Genomic DNA, 20712 nt, shown 5'->3' with positions numbered 1-20712 from the left:
TTTACTGCGACTTGTTTGGGGAACTTCAACACAAAAACCAAAGTGCGAACAAAACCTCCATCTCTGGGATGCAGTGTTGCCAGGTTATCAGTGCACAGTGGAGGTGAACAAGAAGAGAACAAGTAAACCGAAAACTAAAAGAGATCAAAGATGACGTTCCCAACCTAGGGAAGAAAGACAAGAGAAAGAGACAGGAACAGGAGAGTTTTGGTGATGGTAAAAGGGAAATAGAGAGAAAGGAATGGAAGGCTACGACTCAAGGCTGTAGAGATGTCAGTGGGGAAAGAGAGAGAGATAAGAGACAGCCCTCGAGGTTTGAAAATACCATCTTTGTCTTTTATCAGAACACTAAACAAAAAATGAGCATTATGAATCTTGTAAGCTGTGCTTAATTAGGCACGAGAACATGAGCTCCTATTACCCTATCCTGTGCCTCCCTCTGGTGGCCAAAGTTGGCCTAGCAACAGCAAAATACAATGCCTATTTATAAAAAAATTATATTGGGGTGTAATATAAAATGAATAATAAGACAATAAATATATTCTACTCATTTTGAATAAAAAAATAGAAAAATAAAGGTAAATAAAATTACATTTTCTTAGTTTTGTTTTACACAAGTAAGTATTCTGAACCTCTGGGTACACAAACACACCTTCATATCCACAGATGTTCATTTACAGTTTGTTACATGTTTTGCTGAGCAAGTAGTGCCAAAATTAGGGATCAAGGTACACAGGATCAAGATACATTAACAGAATTCATATCTGGAACTACCATTATGCCATCCTCTGTCTTATATAATACTGAAACTTAAGTTTAAGCATATCAGCTAATGTTGAAAACAAGTGATTCCACTATATATATATATATATATATATATATATATATATATATATATATATATATATATATATATATATATATATATATATATATATATATATGGATGGATGGATGGATGGATGGATTTTTATTTCTACATTATGTTTGACCCAGGTATTACGTTAACCAAAATCTCTTTCTTCATAGTGAGGAAAGGGAGTCATGGATTCGAGCCAAATACGAGCAGAAACTCTTTGTGGCCCCACTCTCTGCACTAAATGACAGCTCAGATGACTCCCTGTCTGTTCGCCTCTATAAGGCTGTGATGGACAGGGACCTTCCCAAACTACTCTTCCTCCTGGCACACAGTAGTAAGGAAGAGATTAATGCCCCTTCTTCTTATGTGATGCGCTATGGCAATGGAGCACTCCATGAGTCAAACTTCGCCCTCCACGCCGCTTGCCAGTTTGGAGATGTGGTCATGACACAACTGTTAATTTGGGTAAGACTGAGTAAACACGCTCTGTTTCATTTTAAGGCTTTATAAAAGGACAAAGGGACAAACTGGTAACTGGAGCTCAGTTGTGTTTCATGCTGAGGTCAGGTACTCTTTCTGATCTTTAGCCTCACTGTTCATACTCACACACGCTCCCTCTTCCATTCTCTCTCTTATGAAGTACGGTAGTGATGTGAGGAGCAGAGACTGTCTCGGCCAGACAGCGCTTGCACTTGCCCGGCGTGCTGGGAGTCAGGTGTGTGCAGACATTCTCCTGCAGTATGGCTGCCCCAGTGAGATCAGCCCCATCACCTCCACCTCTCCCATTACTTCACCTTCTGGAGCCACCAGCCCCAGCCTCTCACGCAACAGTAGCTGTGCAAGTCTCAGTCGATCCAGCTCCAAAAGACCCCTGTCATAATGTTACCAGGAGCAGGTAAGACAAGGTGAATACATAAGATGTATAAAGGACTGATATTCTGAAATCTCGCCAAACATCTATTTTTGTTTTAGTAAATTACATCATAACTTAGAGAAGCACACCTGAGGGTCATAGGTTCAAATGCTAGAATTGTCTCTGTGCTCATGTTTGGTGATTCTGTGAACCAGGCAATTGTTACAGAATGTTAGATGCTGCTGTTGAAGTATTGGACGAAGCAGTTAACCTCTACTTTGTCCAATCCACAAAAGCAGTATCTAACATTATGAAGAGTATAAATCTTAGTAAAAGAATTAGATTTTTTGTGTGTGTTTCATAATTGCCTTCATAATCTATTTTCTTAAAAAAAAAAAGATTATTCAGAGTATTTAATCAACCTTTCTGATAGCATCAAATATACAATATGTCATCAGTTTGACACCAAAACTAATATATAATTTAATATATATAGGTTTAGAGGTTTTGCCATTGGACTGGTATGAGCATTGGGATCATGAACATACCAATATATCCAACAGCATTTCTCACCATGATCAGATACTCATTTATCCCAAAGCAGAAGAGGAGGAAGTAACTCCAGGAAAAAATATATTCTCTCAATGGGCATAATCAATATTAACATATAATAATAATCAATATTATTAATGAGAATTATATCTTGACTTTAATATAAATATGTTATAATATAAATAACATTAATATTTAATATCATACAATTCAACATGGTGTGGACAGTTTGTGTGTTTACCTGGGTTTTGGCTCTTTATTTAGCAATGATGAGATCTCAAAGGTCTTTTTGATCATTTCCAGGTCACTGTGCAGGAGTGGGGGTGAGAGGAGGGGTGCCAGACTACTAATCCTAGAGCCGCCCGTCATTAAGGGCACAACGGCAGGGTCCAATGGGAGAACATTTGAACTGCCTTCTAGAACTAAGTCCACACCTTATGCTGCCCTCCCTTGTAATGGAAACCAAACCACCTCCAGGTGTCAGTTTGCAATCCTAAATGTAAAGCATTAAAAGTTGACCCACTGCTACACGAATTTGTCTAATTAAATATTCAATCATAGGAAAGAAAAGCATGTGGTTTCTTTTGATCTCTCTCTATATGAAGGGAGAGAGAGACACACACAAAGAGAGAAGAGACAAAGAAAGAAAGATATATGTATATAGATATAGAAATTCCATCCTAGGAAAGAAAAGCCTGTGATTTATTTTGCTCTCTTTATATATATATATATATATATATATATATATATATATATATATATATATATATATATATATATATATATATATATATATATATATATATATGAGAGAATGAGAGAGGAGAGAAAGTGAGAAAGATATATATAGATATATAGATTTGTGTGTGTGAGTGTATGTGTGTAGTGTGCATGTGTTTCAATCTTTAGATTAATAATTTAGAGAAACAAAGGCCCCTCAAGAACTGTAAACATATATGGGAGGTAGGACAACAGAATAACAGAATAAACCTCCTAATGTATCATGTACTGCTAAAAATGTACAAGAATTCCAGGGTTCTTTCTGAAGTATCCCCATTCCAACGCAAATGTTATTACTGTGTATGTACTATTATAAGAACTTACCTAAGCACCTACTGCTCTAAAGAAAGTTTGATAATGAATCAGTATGATTATTTGTAGGTATTTGATCTCGGAAGGATCACTGAGCATTCCATGCAGACCAGTATTACTGAAAAATATCTATAAACAAAACTGATTAATTAAAACAAAAAACATGTACAGTTATAGCACAGAACCTTTGATTTTTTATTAAAAATACTGTTTGTACAGGAATCAAACATAGAATATTGTTGTTAGATCTGTCATAAAAACAAATGAGTCTATTGTTCATTATGAAATAAGTTATGGAATTGATTTATTCGTTCTCTAGAAGAGGTATTCTAGAAGCAAAGAGTTCTATAAAAGTTCAGGTGTGCATTAATTAACACTGAGACTGAATTAAATGGAATTACACTTGAAAGTTTTAATGACTCCATTCAATCATGTTAGTAGTACAGAGGTTTGTTTAGATGTTCACTACATTTGACCTTTCAAGTTTGGGGCTCATGACTCCCAAAGTTCTCTATGGTTTTACCCTATCACCGAAATGTTGAACAGCCATCCAACCACAGCTCCTGTAGCTGGGGTTCAAAGGGCATACAATTAGTCCTGCTCTTTGGGTATGAAGGATGGTCATTCTTGGATGGGATGTGGCAACACAACTAATAAAAAAAATACCACTACCACCAATAATGCTACTACCAATAATAATAAAAGCAAATAACAGTTTTTGTTGTCTTCAGTTGTACTGCTAAACATTTCTGTTTGGATCTCTCATAAAAACTTAATCCCGAATACATACAAGTTTCTTTGAATTTGTTTCAGATTTTAATGTTCTTAATGCAGTGTTTTATTTATCTGAATGTAAATACAAGTTCTCAAATTCCAATGTTCTAAAACCAGTGTTTCATTTTCTGAATCTAAGCTAGTGTGTATTTGTTGTAGGTGAATGTGCCATGAAACTCAAATACAGCAAGGAATTTCCATTTAATATTTAATATGAATAGTCATAGAAATGGCTAACCAGTGGTCATAACACTCAAGATCTGAAATATACATAACATCAAAATGTCATTATCATGATTTTTAAATCAGTGATCATATAACTGTGTCTAGAAGACAATATAGAGGAAGCAAATGCTAAGATAACATTGAAAAGGCAGTCTATAAGTTGTATTTTCCAGGTATTTGTCATGTTTGTATTAACTTCTAGTATACATTTCCCGGTGTGATCTGTTTATTATATAATTTGAGGCCAAATTTAGATGTGTGTGAGATTGTAGTGCATATGAACCACATATTTTAGTCACCACTAAAAATACAACATAGACGGACATATATTTCCATAACTATCTATCACTGAACTACAATGCTTTTGCTAGTCTCTCTGAATATTCTTTTTTTATCACTTTGAGTAATTGCCAGTCTTGAACCAGGATAACATATATTGTGCTTGTCATTTTGTGTAATGTTGATTTTTTTTTATACTTTTAACTGCACTCAAAACAGAATAAATAAGGCAATACAAGTCAAAATACCAAAAGAACTGTTTTATTTATAATAAAGTTTCTGTTGAAAAAGCTGGTAAAATGAAGTACTTCAGATGTCCTATGGTCTGTGCTCTTTATTCCCAGTAAATAAAAATATTGCATATTAGACATTTACTTTAAAATGTCTACTTTTAAGATGCTGGTATGAAATGGTGGCAATGTACACAAAGAATTTCACTGGACTTTATTGTAGGAAGAAATTTCCTAAATACTTACAGCCCTCGAGTATAAGACCTGTATTTCAAAGTTTTTCTCAAAGCTGCATTCATGAGTTTCACATTTCAATAGTTGTCAATGTACAATTACAAATGCTGAACACAAATTAAACATTTTTCACACAGTATCTCATTTTGCTTTCAAATTACAGCAATGTAGCACCTCAGAATCACTCTGGTGTCACAGTGTGATCAATTGGTCCACCATTATTCTGTTTCACCCAATACTGATAAAAGACCAGAGTTCCTTGCTGTAAGTGTGTTTTACTGGTCTGTGGTACCAGCTGATCTTGTGACTCGTTTTCTTGGGGAGGCTCTTGGGGATGCCTTGTCTGAAAGGCAAGATGTTCATGACATATGATGCCAATACTATATATTAAACACAGGTCTACGGCATAGCTGAAGACACAGCAAACGGAGTTAAAAGCTATACTTGTGTGAGATGGTAAAAGATAGTCAGAAAATCCTAAAGGTTCATGGTAGCACCTAATCCTTGATATAAATCTAGCTTTAAAATCAGTGGTAACTGCAGTATAAAATGCAACAATTTTATTACAAATACATAACAAATAAGTAATCATATAATAATGAAATTATATTTTGACTTTCCAAAAGCACTATATTTTTAGTAAAATGAAGAGTAAACCTACTCATTATATTGAGAGTCTCTGTAGGTATCCAGCTAATATCCACATCATTCAGGCCACCAGTACCTGTCTCAATCTTCACTGGAACTCGCTTCTTCTAAATAATAAAAAAAAAAAACACAGAAGACACTAAATACCTACTATTTCTTGGATATTCTTGGCCTTGCTTGTCGATTGTATACTGTATAAGAAATATACACTGGATCTGATTTTACAAACATTTAAGCAACAGAGCAGCAAATACTTTGGCATTTAGGCTATCTAAAGTACAAAAATGTTAACCCTTACAACCAAGACACTAAGAATGAACCGGAGCCATTACAGAGATCAATCCTTTAGTGAGAAGCATACACACCGTTCGTGACTCCAGGACCTGATACATTCCAAAGAGCATCAGAACAACCAATCCACTGAGGAAAATGTACATGAATATTCTGCAATAGATAGCACATATTCCTGTAATTAATTTTAATGACTTAAATCGCAATAACAATTTGATGACTGATAGCTATTTATACAAACTTTAGTAGATCATAGAAAACCTGTAAAAAATGTATAAAGAACAAAATCACACTAAATAACTATGTTCATCAACCACCACCCCGCCTTACGTTTCTCCATCAAGGCCCTCGTCCACTTCGGTGATGGTCACAGTCTGGTTGTACACTGCACTCTGGAAAGCAGTGCCCTAACAAAAATGGAAGAAAATCTGTTAATTCCAGATACACAGCCTAACACACTAGAAAAATGTAGTTTTAGCTAGATTAATTTTAGCTTACCTCACTGTCGTAGTAGTTCAATAAAATGACCAGCCCAAAAGGACGGCCAGCCATAGGCTGAGCTGGAATGAAGGAATACTCAAAAGACGCCTGTTTATTAGGCTTCACCACTGTATCCAAGGGCAAAGCTGTGAACTACAGGATGTTTACAGAAAACCAGAAAGGTTAGAGATGAAAAGTAATAAAAAAAAAATGTTGTTTAAATATTAATTATTTGTGACTAGGCCTACTTAAAACAACAACCCCTTTCTAACATTTGTGCTCTGGGCTCATGGGACTTTTAGAGGACTTCTAGCTAGTGCTTAAACACAAAAATCAGTTATGAAATGTGCCATTTCCTCCTCTTTTCTTTACAGTGTTTGTCAGTGTTTAGTTCCTTTTTTTATCTGTTGATAACTCACACTTACATTTTGGATGAAGAATTGATAGTCCTGCGGGTAACGGAAGGAGGCTTCCAGAGACTGTACAGTGAAATCCTGGCTGCCCTTATTTGTGAAACCCACAAGAAATTTCACAATTTCTTTGGCAGGAAACTCTATGAAACAAAAAAAGTTCCATAAATTCAAAAACAAAAGCAGGAGACAAAGCAAACATCAACAGTACATAGATTCAGCTCCGGTTGTAATCATTTTCAGCTATGATATTATTTACCAACCTTCCCCTGTGACAAAGATAATAGTTGTGTCTGCATCAGGATGTGATGTTACATCTGTGGCCTGGGAATTTTCATCCAAATCATAATCATCCTTGGGACAGAATTTATTATAAACAACAGCATGGAATAAAATGGGACACTTACACAATGAACAATGAAGGGTTTTAAATTAATTCTTGTTTAAATTACTGTTAACTTGCTGCATGTCAACTGGACACTTTGAACATTTCAATAATCAAATGTGCACAAGGTCAGTAGAGAAAGCTTAATATCAATATGCTGTTTCCATTTACATTTACGGCATTTGGCAGACGCCCTTCTCCAGAGTGACTTACATTTTTATCTCAGTTATGAAATAAACTGTTTACTTTGTCTCCTGTTTGAGTCTCTTCCACTAGTGCCTCGTCGTCATCGTCTTCCTCTTCTACTGCAGCATCCTCTGAAGCATCTGCTGGTTCTGGTTCGGTCTCTGCAAATACTGTCCCTGAGAGATTAGACAGTGTTCAACACAAATGCAATGATGAGTAACACGTGGGCACGATACATGGCAGGAAAACAACACACAAACGAAAACACCACAGCTGGAATAAAAATGTTTACGAAACGCAGCTTTGTGATAAGCATATGAACTCAATTCTGTATTTTTATGTGACGTTTAAAAATCATAAGGTCAATCACTGCTACCCAACTCAACACTGCAGTGAAAATGCATTGGAATGGGTTGCTTAGGACACGTCACCAAATTTAGCGGTGATGAAACTAGTAGCTGGCTGAAATACGTTTTCTTTTGGCGGGCACTGCTAAATTACAGATTAAAACCAGTATGTTCTATACAAAGCATTATACTCTCTATCGTGTAAACTGAGCAAATATATGGTCCAGTTTGCACGAAATGTAACGGCTAGCCAAAATCCAATAAAAACGATTAACAAAATTCAACAACTTTTACATTAGCTCTAAAAAGCTGTAGGCTACGCTGTATTTAGATACATTGATCTAAACAAAACCAAAAACGCTAAAAAAGTACAATGAATGAGGCACTTATCAAAAAAAGTTTATGCCACGTCAGTCGGATCTATAACTCGGATAAGCGGGTTTAAAATGATGTAACGTTTACGTTTGTAATAACTCACCGACAGTATTATAGCCAGATGGAAATGCAAAGAGAAACACCAACAATAACTTCGACCAAACCCGAAACATTTTAACTTCAACACCGTCCGTGTTAAGAGTAGAAAAGAGCTACTCAGGCGGGTTTGAGTGGACGTGTTTCAGAAACGCCCACTTATACCACGTAATGACGTCGATGCTGGATTCACACAGGACTGCGTGAGGGATACCTGCATTGTATTTGCAATCAAATTCTTAAATACGTGTTTTAAAGATACTGTAGAAGAGGAACCAAATAACCAATTTTCTGCTCAGAGGACGGTATTCTATTTAACAGAAGACCTACTTGCTATGTGTCTCTCCGCTCCCTTATTGATCCGATGGCATACAGCATGTACAGTTACCAAAGACCGGTCTCTGACCGTTACAGTACAGTTGCTGATGTAACCAGTCACTGATGCTGTATACCATTGATCTGTAATATAGATCAATGCTGTATACTCCTCCAGTTTGACGTGGCAAAGGTGGTGTCCTCAAAACAGTTCTGAAGAGCACAGCTGGCTCTTGCTGGCCAGGTTTCTAGTAAGCTGAGGTTTCATAACCTATCTAGGTTATCTTCCAGGTTGGTTATTGGTTGGCCTCTGAACTGTAGGGTGGTCTGGCAAGGCCTATGTCTGTGGATTATATAAGATAAGATAAGATTAGACTTTCATGATACCACCTCGGGAAAATTTTATAGCAGCTCACGTACAGGTATGGATGAAGTCAAATAAAAATAGAACAAAATATAAAACACTACATACATAAAAAATATGTGGCCGGTAATTTGCAATTTGTACATAGCATACACAGTATTCATTATGGGTGGGATTGTAGATAAATACAATGTATATGTACCATATGTAAAAAGCAGTAGCGAACCGTGACCATTAAACCTACCCCCCCTCCGAAAAAATTTGTTGTGATCGTGACAGCGTGCGGAAATTATCATACAGTTAAGCCCGCCCACTAAAAGGGAAGATATGATTGGTCAATTTTACTGTCATTTGAAACTGGTATTGTGCTGAATTATAACTGCCTGGCCCTCTGTAAATGAACAGCGGGCCCACCAATCACCAACATTCTGCGGAGGCATCACAGTGCTGATAGGCGGAAACACAGGCTCACAGGCTTCCACTTAACTTAACCCTGGGCTATTCAACTGGCGGCCCGCGGGCCAGATCCGGCCCTTTAATGAACATCATGTATCGGTTTTCAAAGGGTATGAATAATTTTGGACATGCCATTTTTTGTTCAAATGTGAATAAAAGATGAGAAATATTTTTTCCCACAATGATGCCTCTTGTACATCATCATATTATCTCCTGGGAGATGCCTGTGTAATTTCCAGTCAAAAATATAATTTCTGGTTAAATAAAAGTAAATTTGACGGCAGCAGACTAAATTGTCCAAGTGACTCATGACATCATGATGTGTTATACAGTCTCACAGCTGTTGGAATGAATGACCTGCAAAATGTTTGGAGGACCTTCCAATAAATTAGATTATTTTCCAGCATCTTTTGTATCCAGAGTGCAGTGGAGGCAGGTGATAACCATTATGGCATTAGGCCAGGGAGCGACATAGAATAGGAGGAGGGCATAGAGGAAACAGAAGCATCAGGATAATTACAATAAACAAATGAAGATGAGGGCCATATGAAACGTACGACGTACGACAGACACTTTCCCATTTTCAGATGTCGGATCACTTACATTAAAAGAGAAAACAGTCCACTGCAAGCTGGTCTTCAGTTAAATAAGGCATTATATTGTCTGGTTACAATTACCTCAGAGCTCTTTAGACACTCCTAACATATAACAGTAAATCTTGTTTACTGAGCGCACCTCCACAAATCTTGAAGTTAGAAACACCTAATACAGTCTTGCTTAATGAGAAGAGGCATTAAAGTTCATTTCACAATTAAAAAGCATACTGTTTTGACACAGTGCTTGTATCAAAGTAACTAGCCTACTATAATGTGGCTAATGGTATCTACAGCATCAGATGTCACTGATACACTGATTAGGGTGGCACTGCTTCAAAAGGTTTGGAACTGACCTACAGGGCTGCACAAATATTTAGGCACGTGTGGAAGAAACGCTGCAGTGAATGTTCTCAAAATAGTTTTAATTATTAAAGAGGTGTTTTGTGTGAATATTTTGTTTTTGACAGTTACCAAAATGCAAACAAAAGATGAATATTTTCATTGAAGATTATCATTAGGTATTTTATTTTCAGAAAATAAGAAATCAGCAACTTCGTTTCCAGCAATTGTCGATTTTAAAGAGCTATAATTTCTGCTAACCACTAGGTGTCACTTGGCCGATCAGAATGATTTATTCGGCACGTAGGAAGTGCCGAACGAAGATTTCTATTGGTGCAAGTGTAAAAAAAAAGCATCCTGCCCTACAGTAGCATCATTGTGTGATACAGACATTGCTCCATTTCAAACAGGACATCTCTGCAGCAGGCGGTGAAGGCTGCCCAGTGCATTACTGGTTTTCCCGTCGGGACGTAGGCTGCAGAGCTCTACACTACTACACTACACTCACAGGCACCCTCTGCTGAGCAGACTTTCCAATGGACACCTACACCATCAATCTGGGGTGGGTTTCCCGAAACGTTCGTAGCGCCAAGTACTTCGTAACCTCGTATGAAACGTTTCGGGAAACCCACCCCTGATCGATTCTCACATCGATTCTCACATACCCTGCACCAGTCGCGTTACACTTCAGATTAAACATAATTCAGTTTATCTGCTCCTTTGGCAATGTGTAATCTGCAAAAATATATTAAGAGCTATCAGCATGCACTGTATAATGCATATAAAATGCCTGCTTTCTAGTTTACTGTTCTGTCTTGTGCTTATTTATTGTTAAATGTGCTGTACAGTTTTCCATAGTTTGTATAGTGTTGTATAGCGTTGTAGTTTGCATATTAATTGCATGCATCAATATTTTTCACTCTCCTGTTCACTCTCCAGTCTGTATTTATCATATTTACACTGTTTACATCATTTGCAGTATTTTCTGCAGCAATTTTTTGTTAATTGTAACATCTCCTGTTGGGGAAATTACAATTTATTTCTCATTTAACATGTTATGGTGAGAAAGTATGGCAATTAAGCTTACTTTGACTAAAGATCCTCTAGGCCTGAGTTTTATTGTTTAATTGTTCAATAATATCTGGAAGCTCAAATTCCAAGAGAAAATGTATTTCTATATTTTACAGATGCATTTGTGTTTATTTATTTATTTTCACTGCATGATTGGTGAATGTAGCTAATAAACAAACCATCTGGAATATCTACATCAGTGTCTGTGCTGTGCACTATGTACCCTCAGCTTCTTGTCACTGTGACCCAGAGAGTGTGGGAAGTCTTTCAGGTCATCGTGCACTACAAAGAACTAACAACAGCCTTTCCACACTACTAAAACCAGCCTTTCAACCAGGGACAGCTCTTCTGTATATAATAAGTTAAACATTTTTGTTCTACTTTTAACCATGAAAACATAACTTTCCATCAAAGCAGAAATACCAAAAATATATATAACAGACTTCAAACTTAAGGGTGGTCTGAGAATGCAGGCAAATATAAGAATTTCTTCAATAGAGACAACAAAGCAGTTTTTGTCAAATTCCTTTGTGATATAATGACAATGTACAAAGTTCTAGTTTCTATTGATTAAAAGTAGTCATAGTTTGTCCCTTGAGAGCTAAGATTTTTGATCCCATGTTTTCCCTTTCTTTGATCAAACAACCCTAATTTAACTTCCTGCACAGTGTTTCTGGACTTGATCAGTGTGTACACATGTATTCTACATACAGTATATCAAAAGTGTGGTGTGAACATTAAGCTGTTTGTGAATGTGCAGTGTATGTAAAAAAATTATTCATGATTTAATACCATAACATAAGGACCACTTACAAAATACTAAAATAACTTATAGAAAACTAATATAAAAATAGAGAAAGAATATATAATCTTTTGATCATTTCATTCAACTAATAAAATCTCGTGAAGTTCAGTTACATGAAATGATCATGAGTCATCACAAATTATTTTTGTCTGGCTGCCAGTTTTTTTTTCTAATCATGTGCATAATGTTGCTTTATATAAAATTCAGTCTGCATGCAGCAAATTTCCTCTCAGGTGTAAAAGTATCACTGGAAGGGATGTGGTTTTCTGCAAAATTGCTTTGCTGATTTGTGCTTTAAAACATGGGGCTTACTTCCTGCAACAAAACCTCTACACCCATCCTTGACTCCTCGTGTTCTTTTTAGTTTGTTACTTAAAATCTTGAATTTCAAATATTTTTATTGTTAGCGCATAACCTTAAGTATAAACAGCGTAGTGGCTTTTTACAAGTCATTTTTCAACATGGTGAACAATTGTAGCACAGCCCAAACTGGTAAGTCATTCATGGATGTCTTTGCCTTATAGTCTGACACTCTGCATAACTAAATTGCTTATCACAAAAGTCACACATACTCTCCATTTAGAAATGTGAAATTTTTATGTTTTACAAATGGTAACATAAATGATTCAACCTAGCTGTAATTTAGATTTTTATGTAATTTTACAGACATTACTGGGGTTTTCTCTGGTTCCAAAGAACTCTGTATTGTCTTTGGAGTGGTCAGTGGAATGCTCATCTTTTCTCTGTGTTGGAATATTCTCTGCTGTATCCAAAAACACTGGACCGGTAAGCCATAATAATATTAATCAAAATTTTATTTTTAGCCAGTTCTGACTTTTCTCGTTATTTCATTCATGCTTGCAATGAACCAGATTCACAAATTCATCAAAGTAGATGAATCACCTTCTTACTTTTCTGTTCTCTCTTTTATCCTCATAGATTTCCACTCATTTAATAGTTTTCAAGCTTTAAAACATTTTCTTTATAAAAATCCATTCTGTAATTATGTTTACTTTGTACTCAGCATTAGCACACAACTCAGAATGGTGCTTGATTGCTAAGAGTCTGCTGTTGTTATTCTGTAGTCTTTCAGTTGTGACTTTATTGTATACTTGTAGCTGATATCTTATTGCTTGACAAAGCAGAAACAGGAAAACCCTCCTGGAACTACAGCAATATCAATCTCTATAACAATTATATTAGGTGCAGTTGCTTTATTTGTTTATATATTTCAAATATGTTTTGCTGCAGTTTTGAAATACACCAATCTGAGCAGCATTTCCCAAAAAGCATTGTAACACAAATATATTCTTTAAGGGATAAAGCAAGTATTACATGAAACACTCTGTCTTCCATTTAAGATGATCTTAACACCAAAATGCTTTTGGGAAACTGGGCTTTGTACATGTCCCGGGACATGCCATGTACAATTCATAAGGGGTCAATATCTTATCCCAGGGCAGCTGATGACATGGCATGGTGGTGACATGGTCATTAGTGTTGCTCTGGTGGAGTGGTTCACTACCCAATAATATTTAGTTACCAGCAGCTATGTGTTCATAAATTGACCAGAGACAGATAATTTAAGCATGGCAACAAATGCACAAAAGTGTTTAAACAACATAAATGGTGTTTATTATAAAGTTTGCGAGTGTTCTTATATAAAAATATCCATTCATTGACATGGAAGAATGACTGTTAGAAACACTATCTCAACATCAGGGGTGGAAAGTAACTAATTACATTTACTCACATTACTGTAATTGAGTACTTTTTATGAGTAATTTATAATTTTCTGAGTAGTTTTTGAAATATGTAATTTTTACTTTTACTTGAGTACATTTTGACCCAAGTAGTTTTACTTCACTACATTTGAACGCCCTCACATTACTGAGTAAAAAAATACTGATGGTGAAAAATTAAATGCAGGCAGAAATTTAAACTTCTGAGTCCCAGAACTGAAGGCCAATTACGTGGCCTTGCCTTGCGTGTGCCCTTTCCATTGTCTCATAATCAGGTCGTAATCTGGTGCACTTTTTTTTTCCCAAAAGGATGAGATTGTTCTACCTTTAAATCTTCTATCTATCAGGTTCTGTTGGGCACTGTATTTTGAATAGTTGGATCCTGTGAGCGTTTTAAATAGTGTAATCCTGTGCGCATTTTGTTTTATTTTGAGATGTCGGATCCTGTGGTCATTTTATATTTTATTTTGAGTTGTGGCAATCTATGGGCATTTTATTGTGATTAGTGGGATCCGGTGGGCACTGTATTTTGAATAGTTGGGTCCTGTGAGCACTTACTTTTAAATTGTGGGATCCTATGAGCATTTTTTAATTTTTGATGTGGGATCCTGTGGGCATTTTATTGTGAGTAGTGGAATCCTGTTGCATTTTAGTTTGATTTGTGGCATCTTGTGGGCACTTAATTTTGTGTGCATTTTGTTTTTTGAATAATTTGTAATTTAAATTTCTTTATTCTTATCATAGTGTTGTCCGTCGGACAATTGGACTGAAAATTGTTTGCACTTTATGGTACAGGTTGTGACTGTCCTTGTGCTGTGAGGAAGTATGTTCCTGAGCCCAGCTGATCTTTTTGCAAGTGTGGATGTGCACTTAAATACGCTTTGAAATCGATTAAAACAACTTGTGCTGAATTTGATTCATCCATGCATTAAATAACTGAAAGTAACTAAGTAACTTTTACTCAAATTACATTTTAAATGAAGTAATTTTGTACTTTTACTCGAGTAAATTTGAGATGTGTAATTTTACTTTTACTCTGAGTAGATTTTAGGCAAAGTAATGATACTTTTACTCAATTACAATTTTTCAGTACTCTTTCCACCTCTGCTCAACATAAATGCCAACAGTAACAAGGTTAAAAAAGATTTAAATGCAAATCAGGGCTACTGATATCCTGTTTTGTTTAGTGAGGTTGTTGTAAGCAAGGTCAAGAAGGGTGAATTGTAGTTTTTGTTAGTTTAATTTCATGTCAGTTGATTTTTATTCATATAATGCAGATTTTCTTTAAGAAATTCTATTAATTCTTTTATTTCTCTTCAGCTACAGGGAAGGCTTTTCTTCCTTGTTTCAGGAAGAGGTATGTGTTCAAACATAAAGACTACAGCACACACTGATCACTCAGTTCTTTGGTTGCTTTTATTGATAAATCTAGCAGTCATTAGTAAAATGATCTTTGTTAATTCAATTGCAGTTCAAAATCAATATTTCAATATTTAAATATATTTAGTGTTCAGTATATCCAACAATAATTATACATATATATACATATATATATATATATATATATATATATATATATATATATATATATATATATATATATATATATATATATATATATATGTGTGTGTGTATAATTATAATTTATATTATATTATAAATTAACATTTATAAAGCATTTATAAAAACAATAAAACAGGTCAGTTATTGCTTCACCAGTTACAATGCATTAAGCCATTCAGGTTCTGCTGTAACTAGTGTTTTTACATAAATGTTATTTGTAAAATATAATCTAAATACCAAAGGACCTTGCATGTCACCATCATGCTTCATCTTGCTGGCTCCGCTGCTGGATGCATAATCAGTTTCGTTAACATATTGTTGTTCATTGTGTGTTCTTCTTTATCACAAGTCTGAAACGGAATATGGAGGACAACCCTATCTATGGCAACATCACCTACAGACAGACCAGTAAGCCTGTTACAGAGAGAGAATGTGTGTGTGTGTGTGTGTGTGTGTGTGTGTGTGTGTGTGTGTGTGTGTGTGTGTGTGTGTATACATAATAAGAAAAAAGAAAATAAAAGCTGTTGTTTTTTTATGCTGTACACAGGATATAATAAAGAGGAAGAATGTCCTTCAGAGGTACGACTGCATATGCTTTCATTTATTTTAACTCAAGACATCCTTAATTGTATTTTGCATTCATATTTTCTTACCATTGTCTGATCTTACGGTTTTTGTTTTTTGTTTAAAAATATTTGAACCACAAATTTCAACTTTTGTGCAACTTTTAGTTTACAAGTTCTCAAAAAATGTAAAATACATGTAGGCTACAGATGTATTTTACTGTGACGTTCGGGGTGGCGCGAAGGACGAGACACGGGATCCTTGGCTGCGACAGACGTCACTTTTATTCTCATACACAGATAGCGCGTATAGCGCACGTAGAACACTGAACTGACACAGCAACGAGTAAACTTTAGACAACGACGAGCACAGGACACTGCGCGAGCGCACATTAAATAGACAAACCACATAAGCCCCGCGTGATTACGAGACGAGCCACAGGTGAGACGGATTATTACAAGACACAACCACACCGACGGAGATCCACAGACGCGGACGAGAAGACGTAGACGACGTAGACACACGCCCAAAAGGGAGGGGACGGGTCCTCAACGTGACAGACGCCCCTACCAAGGGCACTATCCGTCCCGGGGTGCCAACAGGACCGAGTGCTCCGAACCCACGTCGATGGGCGGATCCGACACGCTCAGTCCTGCGTCTGGGAGGTGACCACCCTCGGCGAAGCACCCGCCACGAACTGCCTAGAACACCCTCCCTGGGAAGACCGGGGAAAAGACGTTAGACACATTCAACGGGACGGACACAGACACACAGACTGGTACTATAACACATAGAGGCACGAAAGGGAAAAAGGGGTTAGGCACACATATGGGAAGACTCACAAACACTGGGACAGACAAACACAAAACAGGCGCCAAGCTACGCGCCAGGAGGATAGCTATCAGGGGAGAGAGACCGGGAGGTGCAGGTGTTGCAGGGGACGGTCCTCCTCCAGCCTTTGCCGCGAATCCTCCGCTGGGTGCAGCGCGACTGGCGGACGCGCCTGGTGCAGCGCGACTGGCGGACGCGCCTGGTGCAGTGCAGCCGATCTCCCCTCTCGGTGGGCCGTAGGACCCTCCCCCTTCGCCTCTCGACCGCGCTCCGGAGCGGACAGTGTGGGCTTCCATCTCCTCTTCCCCCTCACGGCCCCGGCTCCAGCTCATAGAAGTGGCTGGACTCCCTTCATGGGAGCAGTCCATCGTACTCTCCTCGGAGCGGTAGGAGAGAGCACTCACCCCCGGGCTGTTCCTCCCCTTGATAGACCTGGCAGCACGCTCAGAGGGGGGTGGACTACCCTCATCTTCTGTACACATCTCGCTGTCCGTGCACTCGGAGACACCCGAGCACACGGACGGAGGATGGTCTTCTTCGCCCCCACCGTAGTATACAGTGGGAGCCGAACACACAGTCGGAGGGCAATTCTCCTCCTCGTCTTCCTCCTCCTCCTCACCATAGTCTACGGTGGGGGCGGAGCACACTGACGGAGGGTAGTCCTCTTCCTCGTCTTCCTCCTCCTCTTCACCGTAGTCTACGGTGGGAGCAGAGCATACCGATGGCAGGTAGTCCTCTTCCTCATCTTCCTCTTCCACCTCACCGTAGCCTACGGCGGGAGAGGGACACACGAGCGGCGGATGGTCTTCCTCACCCTCCCCCTTGGAATCCGCCTCCTCAAACTCGCTCTCTGGGGTTGATGCGGTGGCGCCCAGCTCGTGGATGCCCACCCGCAGGGGCGAGAGTTCCCGGGAAGACGAGGGATGCATCTCCTGCCACGCCCGCACCGCCTCCTCGCGGTAGTAAGCTGCCTTCTCGGGGGCAGAGGTTTCCCGAGCAGCGCACAGCATGTAAGAACACACCGGGTCTGATTCCAGCTGCTCCAGCGTCGGAGTGGCTTCGCGGTGCTGGGGGGAGGAAGACGTACGGTGGTGCCGTTTGCTGAAGCGCTTGCTCTTCTTCGGCTGGGTGGTGTAGCCTGGCATTGTCTTGGGTGTCTCAGAAGGCTCGTCGTTCTGTGACGTTCAGGGTATCGCGAAGGACGAGACACGGGATCCTTGGCTGCGACAGACGTCACTTTTATTCTCATACACAGATAGCGCGTATAGTGCACGTAGAACACTGAAGTGACACAGCAACGAGTAAACTTTAGACAACGACGAGCACAGGACACTGCGCGAGGGCACATTAAATAGACAAACCACATAAGCCCCGCGTGATTACGAGATGAGCCACAGGTGAGACGGATTGTCACAAGACATAACCACACCCACGGAGATCCACAGACGCAGACGAGTAGACATAGACGACGTAGATACACGCCCAAAAGGGAGGGGACGGGGTCCTCAACATGACATTTACAAGTTCCTAAATCATGTCCTTCACGTTCTCAAGTTTTGCAACAGATTTACCTCCATGAATGGAACACAATCCTACACTGTACATATTGTTAGAATAAGTAGTATTCTTTGTTTTGTGGTTTACAGCAAAACATGTGTTGCAAATGCATGATGCATCACAGATAAAAAGGAGATAATCAAATGAAGACAAGTTGTCTCCATAGATCTGTGCTAGCATTTAGTTATGGTTGTCTGTCTTTCTTTAGACGCCCTCCAGTGGACGAGAATGTTATGCCAATTTGACCCTGAAAGTTCCTAAATCAGCTTCAGGACGGAGTTCTCCTGTTTCACAAATCCAGTATTCAGAAATGAAGGCAGTTTCCGAGGCCACTGCTGAACAAGAAGACAACACACAGGAGAAGGACACATGTTCAATTATGTCAGACCTGTATGCATCAGTGGACATGGAACATATTAGGAGGAAGAAGCATGACAGTAATGAGGCTTATGCCAACCACGTCTGAGGGATTTTCCTTTGATCTCAGTATAAATGTAGTCAGACTGTATCTGAAGCAACATGACTGCAACATCAAATCATCATTACTATCACAAACAACAAAACATACAGTTTTTGTTTTGTTGTTTGGAGTAACATAAAATTGATTTAAGGAGTGAAGATCAATAGCTATTTAAACTCAGACCATTCTTCAGTACAAGGACTGAACTGCAATTACAGCAGACCAAGAATGACAGCAACTCCATTGCATTTAGAATATGTATAATAAGATTTGTTTTTCTGAAATATTTTTCAAATTTATTAGCATACCTTCACTTAGTATTTCATGCACTCTCTGTAGGCAAAATTTACCTCAATAATTATTGATATGGTAGGGGAAACCTTGAGAGGAACCAATACTCAAAGGGGGACATATCCTCCTCTGGTAGGCAACAGACTGTAACGAACAAGGCTGGGCAGGTAGGACGCAGATGCAGAATCTGGAGGTTTAATATAAACGACTAACACAAAAGAGTATAATACATACAAAGACCAAAGATGACAAGCAAGTTAACACAAAAAGACACAGAGAGCATGAACAAACTGAACAAAAACCACTACTAAACATCTAGCATGCTTAACTGGCAACTTTCGACCGACAACATACAACGTTCAACTTACAAGCAACAATAACCCACAACAGAGACAACTAGGAAATGTCAAAATAACAAAACAAAAGACAAGACTGACGGGGGGGGGGGGGGGGGGGCAGGACCACATGACACAGACACCACAATAACAATAATGTAAATGTTAACAGCGAACAGCAAAATATGAAATAAGAATTTTTTTTAGCACTTTTTGTTGTTACAAGATGACATAATGTCTTGTAAAACTTTCCATACTGCCTGTATAAAAGCAAACTTACATAAAACATAGGAAGTAATTATTTTCAGTTTTGTAACCATGTCATGAAGACACTGTGTTGTAAATTGTGAGAGGAAATCTTCTTTGTATACTCTGCCTAAGGTAAAATCACAAAGATGTAATTGGATGAAATTCTTTTTTACCATGGATCCCTCCACTGTTCCAAATATTTAATTGTGTGCTGAGAACTCCTCAGCGGACTTCTTCAATCATGTGCAGTTCAATACTGCACATTCACATCTCTTATTCCTGAGGGACGTTCCAACTTTGTGTGGCCCAGGGGGAGATTTGGGTTTACAACTTGTAAGTACAAACAGAGAAAACAAATGCACTAGTTTGAGAAAAGTAATCTGATTTTTGAATATTGAAGCATATAAATCTATTTTAGTAGACCTCAAAAATAAAATATGAACATTGAAATGAGCATAATAGGTTAATTTAGCCCACAGGTGGTTTTCAGGTGGTTTTTGATCCACAGTTCTAGGATCTAGACAGGCGGTCGACAGTCTCATCAGCTACTGGACTCGAGAGCCAACTAGTGATTTGACGATGAATTGTTTTTTTCCTAATGCGGGTTATTACTGATATTTATTATTATCTTGTTGGCCCTATAGCTGTAGTAGTTTTGTAACATAAATTGGGGCTCATTGTCCTTTTTGATCTCTTTTTGTCTGGCTGTTTGGCTGTGCATGTGTATGTTTGGTAGCTGTTACCTGCAGTAATAACTGTAGTTGTTTCCCCTAAATTATATTTGATTTGAATAAATTTACTACTGCACCTGCACTGAAGTAGTTTGATTCCCCGCCATAAGGCGGATTTAGTGCTTGT

General features: G+C 38.1%; 3 protein-coding genes across 6 annotated transcripts in view; 2 read left to right on the top strand and 1 right to left on the bottom strand.

Moving 5' to 3' along the window:
• Positions 1-2969, top strand: part of LOC143484732 (arf-GAP with GTPase, ANK repeat and PH domain-containing protein 1-like) — a 49681-nt gene extending 46712 nt beyond the window's left edge. For 3 of the 4 annotated variants that reach the window (XM_076983912.1, XM_076983824.1, XM_076983735.1), the window contains 3 exons: positions 1030-1324; positions 1500-1764; positions 2568-2969. In XM_076983912.1, the coding sequence (XP_076840027.1) occupies positions 1030-1324; positions 1500-1739 (535 nt within the window). In that variant the 3' untranslated portion in view covers positions 1740-1764; positions 2568-2969. The remainder of the gene's footprint in view (positions 1-1029; positions 1325-1499; positions 1765-2567) is intronic. The other variant, XM_076983658.1, reaches the window with a different exon arrangement.
• Positions 2970-4879: 1910 nt separating this feature from the next.
• Positions 4880-8482, bottom strand: LOC143484612 (translocon-associated protein subunit alpha-like). Its single transcript, XM_076983461.1, has 9 exons — positions 8324-8482; positions 7559-7674; positions 7191-7281; positions 6943-7070; positions 6536-6670; positions 6368-6444; positions 6112-6190; positions 5760-5853; positions 4880-5441 (listed from the first exon to the last, which is right to left on the bottom strand). Exons 1-9 carry the CDS (start codon positions 8391-8393, stop codon positions 5374-5376), a joined length of 858 nt encoding a protein of 285 aa, XP_076839576.1. The 5' UTR covers positions 8394-8482; the 3' UTR covers positions 4880-5373.
• A 4009-nt stretch (positions 8483-12491) lies between these two features.
• LOC143483278 (uncharacterized) lies at positions 12492-19697 on the top strand. The gene is made up of 6 exons (XM_076982135.1): positions 12492-12754; positions 12929-13048; positions 15325-15361; positions 15917-15975; positions 16115-16146; positions 18728-19697. Exons 1-6 carry the CDS (start codon positions 12724-12726, stop codon positions 18983-18985), a joined length of 537 nt encoding a protein of 178 aa, XP_076838250.1. The 5' UTR covers positions 12492-12723; the 3' UTR covers positions 18986-19697.
• Positions 19698-20712: the final 1015 nt, after the last annotated feature.

This window comes from Brachyhypopomus gauderio, chromosome 1, assembly GCF_052324685.1.
Source record: "Brachyhypopomus gauderio isolate BG-103 chromosome 1, BGAUD_0.2, whole genome shotgun sequence".
Taxonomy (NCBI): domain Eukaryota; kingdom Metazoa; phylum Chordata; class Actinopteri; order Gymnotiformes; family Hypopomidae; genus Brachyhypopomus; species Brachyhypopomus gauderio.
This window is presented reverse-complemented; position numbering and strand designations above follow the sequence as displayed.

Excerpts from the sequence above, each read along its gene's own strand:
- LOC143484612 (XM_076983461.1), bottom strand. The coding sequence starts at position 8,393 with ATGTTTCGGGTTTGGTCGAAGTTATTGTTGGTGTTTCTCTTTGCATTT. Across the intron at positions 7,675-8,323 it reads ATCTGGCTATAATACTGTCG|GGACAGTATTTGCAGAGACC; the intron begins GTGAGTTATTAC and ends CTAATCTCTCAG. Across the intron at positions 5,854-6,111 it reads AGGTCCTGGAGTCACGAACG|AAGAAGCGAGTTCCAGTGAA; the intron begins GTGTGTATGCTT and ends TTTATTATTTAG.
- LOC143483278 (XM_076982135.1), top strand. The coding sequence starts at position 12,724 with ATGGTGAACAATTGTAGCACAGCCCAAACTG. Across the intron at positions 15,362-15,916 it reads CTTCCTTGTTTCAGGAAGAG|TCTGAAACGGAATATGGAGG; the intron begins GTATGTGTTCAA and ends CTTTATCACAAG. Across the intron at positions 15,976-16,114 it reads CATCACCTACAGACAGACCA|GATATAATAAAGAGGAAGAA; the intron begins GTAAGCCTGTTA and ends TGCTGTACACAG.